Raw genomic sequence first — 7,638 nt, forward strand, 5'->3', positions numbered from 1 at the left:
AACCCTACCAGCAGATTAAAACAAAGGACAAACACTGTCATAAATTTTCATTAGGAAGGAACAAAAATGATTTTTATCCTTTTTAAAGAGTTTATGAACTCTGACTACAGAACTACGGGCACGAAGGAGCTATTACCAACAACTGTTCATGAACAAACGGCGAGACAATCCGAAACTAATGAGGTAGACCGTGAATGAAGTAATGAATGGCCCAAACAGCATTGAGAGTGTTGGTGAACTTTTAATTGATAGGTTGCCAGTAACGGGTGCCGCGTTAGCGGAACGTTTCAATCAGTACTCAGTTAATCTGCCGAACACAACTTATAATAAAGACGCTGCTGGCTCCATTTGGAGGCAATTAAAAAAATTCCTTATTTCTCCAGTCTACTGTACCCTCTGAAGTATTTTCTACGTTTACGGCACTAAATAACAGCTCTAGCTCCGGCACAGAGGGTTTGACTATTAGACCATTATTATTGGCCGACCTTCTTGCGCCATGTCTAACGTACATTTTTAACCTATCCATTTCGTTCAGTGTATTTCCGAACAAGTTGATGCTGGCGAAAGTTATTATTCTTCAAAAACGTGCTTCAGAGCATGACATGAGCAATTACCGCCAAGTGTCGATTCTGCCAATGTTTTCAGAGCCACTGGAAAAGATTTCGCTTAGGCGCGTAGGACGTTTCTGTAATCAACACTCCCTCATAGATGATTAGTTTGGTTCCCGACCGGGCTGTATGGAATCTGCTGTACTGACACAAAAGGAGGAGGAGGATATAGAAGAGGAAAGGCAGGGAGGTTAACCGAAAGAATAATCGGTTTGCTAGCCTACACGGGGGGAAGGGAGTGAGGGGATAAAAAAAATGAAAGAGAAAGGAGAGTAACAGAAAATTGAAGTCACTCTAAAACGTCACTGTTCCTTAAAGTCACAGCCTATCGTGCAGGCCAGAAGTTCTCAAGAAGCGGAGCAGTGCCTTGCAGGCCTTCTCCGCCGACGACCGCCGCGGCCAGTGGCCGAGAATCTTCATTTCCGTGAAAGGGCGTGTATCTAGGCGCTCCAGCGCACGGCTGAGAGACTGCCTTTCGGTGGTGTAGGCAGGGCAGTCACAAAGAATGTGGGTTATGGTCTCGTCATGCCCGCAGATGGAACATGCAGGACTATCAGCCATACCGATTAAGAATGAATAGTGGTTGGTGAAAGCTACACCAAGCCAGAGGCGACACAGCAAAGTTTCTTCTCGTCTTGGTAGGCCTGATGGTAGCCGGAGCTTAAGATCTGGGTCCAAGGATTGTAAACGGGAATTGCAAAATTGGCCGGAATTCCACGCGGCAAGCGTGATGTCCCGCGCAAGTGCGCGAAGCCTGCTCGCTGCATCCGATCTCGAAATGGGGATCGACACAAAATCGCCGTCGTCGTGGGCAGTTCGCGCGACCTCATCCGCGCGGTGATTACCTGCTATGCCGCTGTGTCCCGGTAGCCATTGGTAGATAATGTCATGTCCTTTGTTGGTGGCACTGACACAAAAAGAACTCATTTTACATATAGAAGAACAACTACTAATTTTAGCCATATTTGTTGATCTCAGTAAAGCCTCTGACTGCATGAATCAGCATTCTACAAGACAAACTTCATAGGTACGGAGTCAGAGGACGACGCCAAAAATGTGTTAGCATTAACGGCTTGTGCTCCTTCTTTGAATATATTAAGTGTAATTTACCTCAAATAAGTAGATTGAGACCTTCTTGTTTATTTTATATAATTATTTATGACGTGGCAAAAATTCATAATTCCATCTGTTGCGACGGAAGTTGCCCCGCAGCATTTCTGCTTGTCCGTAATAATTTATTACCGTAATAACCGTTGCAGGCCGTAATAATCACCGGTCCTGAATCCCCAGTGGCTGCAGAGCAACTGACTAAAGCAGCGGTCAGACGTGTGACGCAACGGAGGGCGCTAAGAATCTGTTTCCAGACAGTCTAGCATTGAAACCTGAACTTGGGAAAGTTTGCCGCAAGATCCTCACGACCTCGAGAGTCCGTAATTTTTGAAGGTCGCCAACATTATCTTAATCCTTTAGAAATTGAACATCAAGGACTTGAAAAATTACAGACCGCTCAACTTTCTGTCCGTTTCTTATAAGGTATTCACTAGGATAATCGCTAATATATTCGAAGCAACCTTGGCCTTCAATCAACCAAAGGACCAGGCTGACTTTTGTAAGGGCTACTGGATAATGCGCCATATTCACACTATCAATTAGGGGAGAGATAAATGCGCAAAATATTAACCAACACCTTCATATAGCCTTCACTGATAACGAGAAAGCATTAGACTCAGTTCAAACTTTAGGCATTACGTTATCAGAATTTAAAGGTATATGTAAGAGTAATGGAGAATATACACAGCGGTTGTACAGCCACCATAGTCCTCCTTAGACATACAGAAATTAGATTGAGGTTGAAAGTAACCTCGCCCGCTCCACTAAAGTACCGCGGGTAGAATCCTTAGACATACAAATAAAATTCAAAAAAGCAGGGTGTTAATTATTTATTATTTATTTATGCAATACCGCTGGCCTTACGCCTTCGGTCCAAGCAGTGGCCAAACAAAAATAACATTCGTAACATCAATTTGTTCAACACGATCTCTGTTGTAGTGTCCACCGCGTGTTTACAGGAGGTATTCATAGACCTCGGTTTCAAACAATTGTGGATGGGAGTTAACGGAGAAGACCGCAGTAATCTGAGAATCGTCGATGGCATTGCTTTCCTAGTAACTCAAGGGGACGAATTCGAGAGCATGGTCAATCACATAGCCAGACAAAGCGGAACGGTGGGTCTTAAAATTAATGCCGAAAACTGAAATGTTCAACCATCTCGGGTGTGAACGGCAGTTCACGATATGCAAGTAAGCATTAGAAGTGGTAAAGGAATATATGTGTTTTTGGCAGGTAGTGACAGCAGATCCCAACCACGAGACTGAAATTACTAGGAGAACAAGAATGGTGTGGAGTGCATCCGGTAGGTGCTCTCAGACCATGCATGGTAGCTTACCAGTATTCCTCAAGAGGAAATTGTAAACTAAAGGCGCCAAAAACCACACACACACACACAAGACAAGAGAACAGGACAGAGCGCCACTCACAACTAGTTTATTTTGCAGACCACAGATACGTATATATACATAACTCAAGAGGAAAGTATATAAAAGCTGTATCTTACCGGTACCCACCTATGGGGCAGAAACGTAGTGCTAACGAAATGGGTTGAACTTAAATTGAGGACAACAAAACGAGCAATGCAAAGAAAAACAACAATAGGTGTAACAAACAGGAAGAGAGCAGAGTGACTCAGCGAACAAACGCGATTTAATGACATCCTGGTTGAAATCAAGCAGAAGTGGGCGTAGGCAGGACATGTAATTCGAAGGCAAGGCAAGCCATGTTCATTAAGGGTAACGGAGTGGTTTCCAAGAGAAGAGAGAAGTAGTAAGGGATGGCAGAAAGTCAGGTGGACGGATGAAATTGGGATGTTTGCGGGGATAAGCTGGCACATGGCATGGCTAACTGGAGACATTTTGGAGAGACCTTTCACCGGCAGTTGGCATAGCTAGACTTTTGCTGCTGATGATGATGAATAATTTAATAAACGTATTTCGACACTATCACCAAGCTGCGTTTCCCACAAAGTCGTAGTTGAACTCTTATTCAATACCGGATTTTCAGTATCAGCAGCGTTATTCATATGAACACACGTGGAGTGAGAGCGTATTCATTTCGTGCAGACCTGGCCATTGCTTACAGATATGCCAATATGACATTAAAGGATGGCTTCACATTTAGATTGAACAGCATCGTTCTGTTAGCGACGAAGATATGCCAATATAACGTTAAAGGATGGCTTCACAATTAGATTGAACAGCATCGTGCTGTTAGCGACGTAAGAGGATCTGTCATTATAACACAACTGCATGAGCATTAGCCATTACCAATCAATTGCATCGATTGCAGACTGCGCAGAATCTGCCACGAGTTTTAATCACGAAGACCTACCAAAATGGTGCGGCGAAAGTATCTTGGGCACATTCGACCTTTTGGTCGAATGTGCCCAAGATATACTCGGCTTAGAGGACGTAAGATGCCAAACGCTTTGAAACAGCAGCTTAGGTGGTAAATAAAAGATTCGGTGAGGCTTTTTGCACTGAAAGGTCCACGTGGAGAACTGAGAGGGATTGAAGATCGTTCAGTAGAACACGCAGTGAAAACACGCAGAGGTGCATTGTTCATACGAGTGTGGTTCTACGCCAACACCTTCGCTTACGCTGATTGGCCCGAGCACACTGCCTGTCATTGGTTGGCAGTTTTCTCGCAGCGTCGTGAACGTACAGTGTTGATTCTGCTTAACCACCTCCTGATGGCTAGTCACGTGACACCCATTTAAAAGTTGATCAAGTGACTTCACTGAGACTTCGCTTGCTAACTTACGACAACAGCGTCGCCATGAAGTACACCGCGGGAAACCTCACCAAAATTTGTTTTCTCTCTCGTGCACATAATGCACATTTTCACAGGAAATCCGCGTATTGAGCAATCTGGGCGGCATCAGCGGCATGTACTTGGGACTCTCCTTCTTCGTGCTCTTCCAAATGCTCGACATCCTGGTGGTCGGGGCACTGCGCCTCGCCAGACAACTCCGCTGGGACACACATTCACGCAGACGTGTGGTCCCGGGATCTGAAATATCCCTGCACAGAACTGCGTGAACTAGCACTGTTGCGTGCGTCATCACTAATTCTTCAACCCTCCACCTTCTGCTGCTGAACCTGCGAGTGATCTTTGTGTCGGTCTGGCCACTATCCTCTAGAGTTATCGGTCCAACCAGTGTTCGTACATATTTATTGGTTTATCTCAATAAAGTTTCTCACAAAGAAAAATTTACTTTCGCGTTCAGCTGTTGGTCGCAAAGTTCACAGGATCGAATCCAGCCCGCGTAGGCCGAATTTCGATGCAGGCCTCCTGAGGCCTTGAAGACCCTCAGGCTCTCTAAATTAATCCGGAGCTCTCCAATACGGCGCCTTCCTAGGAAATGTGTCGCTTCCGGGTTTTACACCCCGCATATCGCAGTCGCCACCTCCATAATAATGCTCATACGATTACAGCTACCGATTAAAACAGGTGGACAATGTCGATGGTGTCTGAGTACCATTACTGTATAGAAAACGATGCTTACAAATCGCAGGAGGGCATGATAGGCCCTCACCGTCGATGAATTTGTTTTGCGCATGTCACTTATGTTTTTTTTTTCTCCCGCTCCTGATTACAGCCCCACCTAGAGGCTAGCAGTACTGTGTAAAATAAATAGCCGTGGCTAGTGTCCAAGAATCTTGAACTCCGTTAGCGGTTCTTAAGTGTGTCAGGCCTGCACGACAGGCTGTGACTTTGCCGAAGCCTTTTTGCCTTCTACTTTTTCTTATATCTCTCTTTTCTCTATCACCTTTATCCAGTGATGGCAACGATAATGCCGACAGCGAAGAACATGATTACTGGTGGATGAGTGAATAAAGAAATCAATCAATCAGTCAATCAATCAGTCCGCCGCGGTGGCTCAGTGGTTACGGCGCTCGGCTGCTGGCCCAAAAGACACGGGTTCGATCCCGGCCGCGGCGGCCGAATTTCGATGGAGGCGAAATTCCAGAGGCCCGTGTACTGTGCGATGTCAGTGCACTTTAATGAACCCCAGGTGGTCGAAATTTCCGGAGCCCTTCACTACGGCGTTCCTCATAGCCTTAGTTGATTTGGGACGTTAAACCCCAATAAACCAATAAACCAATCAATCAATTAATCAATCAATCTCTTTATTCTTATTCTTTACAACACTGTGACAACGAGCCGATGTAAAAGCTGATTAATGCACCTTGGGACGCATTTGACAGTGACTTCTGGATGGGTTTGCACTGTCGCACTGCAATGCCCCAGTATTGAAGAATGTCGAAGAAGTCAATACGGTCGAATGGTTGAACTCGGGTAGAAGTGACTGTCGGATAGAGAACTATTCGATTAGCATGTCGACTATATTCAATATTCGCCCATCTCCCGTAAAATGCAAAGTTGGAGACGAAAATTGGTTAGGGGAAAGGGAAGCCAAATAATTGGCTCACTCTCGGTGGGCACCTCAGCCGTGCCCTGAGAAAGAGGGTGAAAGATGGAGTGAAGAAAAGAAGAGAGAAAGAGGCGCCGTAGTGGAGGGCTCCGAAATAATTTTGACAATTTGGTGTTCCTAATTTGCACTGATATCGCACCGCACACGGGCGCCTCTTGCATTTCGCCTCCATCGAAACGCTACAGGCGTGGACCAGAATTTTATCCTTCGTCCTCGAGCTCAGCATCTGTACGCCATTACCACTGAGACACAGAGGCGAGTTGTTGTGTTGCTCTCTTTTATTTTGGCCTATTTATTTAATTTTGACCTAGTTAAAACGACCTATTTATTCCAGACACAGCGATGTAATTGCCTGCAACATTTGCGAAAGCTGGTTGATATGAAAAGAGTTTTTTTTTTTTTTTTGCTAGGCCCCGGCGATGTAGGTCAACTGACGTACAGGTGCCGTCAAAAGTAAATGGAAGGCAATATTAACAAAAAAATTTGATCATTGCCCTCCCCAATTGATGCATCCTTGAATACATATGTGCAGCCTAATTGCGATTGTGCGAATTGCACTTTGCACCAACAAACATGGACCATTATGCTTTATATTTAAAGAAATTAAATTTTTTTGACCAAGACGCCTTCCATTTACTTTTGATGGTGAGTGTACATGTGCTTGAAAAATTAGTGAAAACGTTCATGTAGATAAAATTTCGTTCGTGTAAGTGACCTGGGCGCAGAAAAAAAGGCACGACTTTTCTGCTGCTATGTGCGAGACGTGTTCATGTGCGCATATTAAATTGTGTGACGCTATATTAAATTTATGCTGAATTGCAGCCGTCAACTTCATTGATTTGTAAAACAGTCTGGTTACGAGAGGTACGCTGAAACACATGATGGCACGCGCAACGATATTTAATGACATGAATTATAGGATATTTTTTTGCTCTTTCTTCGTGCTTTCGTGCTTTTCTAAAATTGTCGCAACTGGCAGGAAAACTGAGTCAAAGTTGCATTTCAGTGATGTGAAGAAAGGGCTAAGGCGTTTAGAGTGGTTACAAAGATGATGCAACTAGGCACAGTCTTTGTCAAAAATATACAGCACAAGGAGTTTGCTTCCAAGACGTGTAGCGAGGCTCTTAAGCACGTTTGACAATCCTAAGCTTGGGATGGTTGAGGGCTTAAATTTCTCTTCCTTTGTGAGATTAGGGTACGTGAGTATGCAAAAAGAGTCGCACTGCAGGGCTGAGAAGCGGAATCTTTGGGTTGTGCACTTTTGACAAAGACTGTACATTCTTAATGGAAACCCAGCTCGACTGACTTACATATGCGCACGTCAGGAAATATTTTCAGGGCGAAAAAGCTGTAAGTGGGTTGCGTACGTAACAATCTGGGCTCCGTCAGGCCAGGATAACAACGTGTTTTTTTTTTTGCACATACAGGTTTTTAAAAGTGTTTGTAGTGGGCATAGCATGTGTCTCTTTTTTTTTATTT

General features: G+C 44.5%; 1 protein-coding gene across 1 annotated transcript in view; it reads left to right on the forward strand.

The window, feature by feature from the left end:
• The window catches only part of LOC149371166 (acid-sensing ion channel 4-A-like), a 32,486-nt gene extending 27,724 nt beyond the window's left edge, over positions 1-4,762 (forward strand). Inside the window, exon 14 of the mRNA XM_089579562.1 lies at positions 4,571-4,762. Coding sequence (XP_089435688.1) covers positions 4,571-4,762 — 192 coding nt within the window. The remainder of the gene's footprint in view (positions 1-4,570) is intronic.
• Positions 4,763-7,638: the final 2,876 nt, after the last annotated feature.

The sequence above is a fragment of the Amblyomma mixtum genome, chromosome 1, assembly GCF_055824585.1.
Source record: "Amblyomma mixtum isolate Tamu chromosome 1, ASM5582458v1, whole genome shotgun sequence".
Taxonomy (NCBI): domain Eukaryota; kingdom Metazoa; phylum Arthropoda; class Arachnida; order Ixodida; family Ixodidae; genus Amblyomma; species Amblyomma mixtum.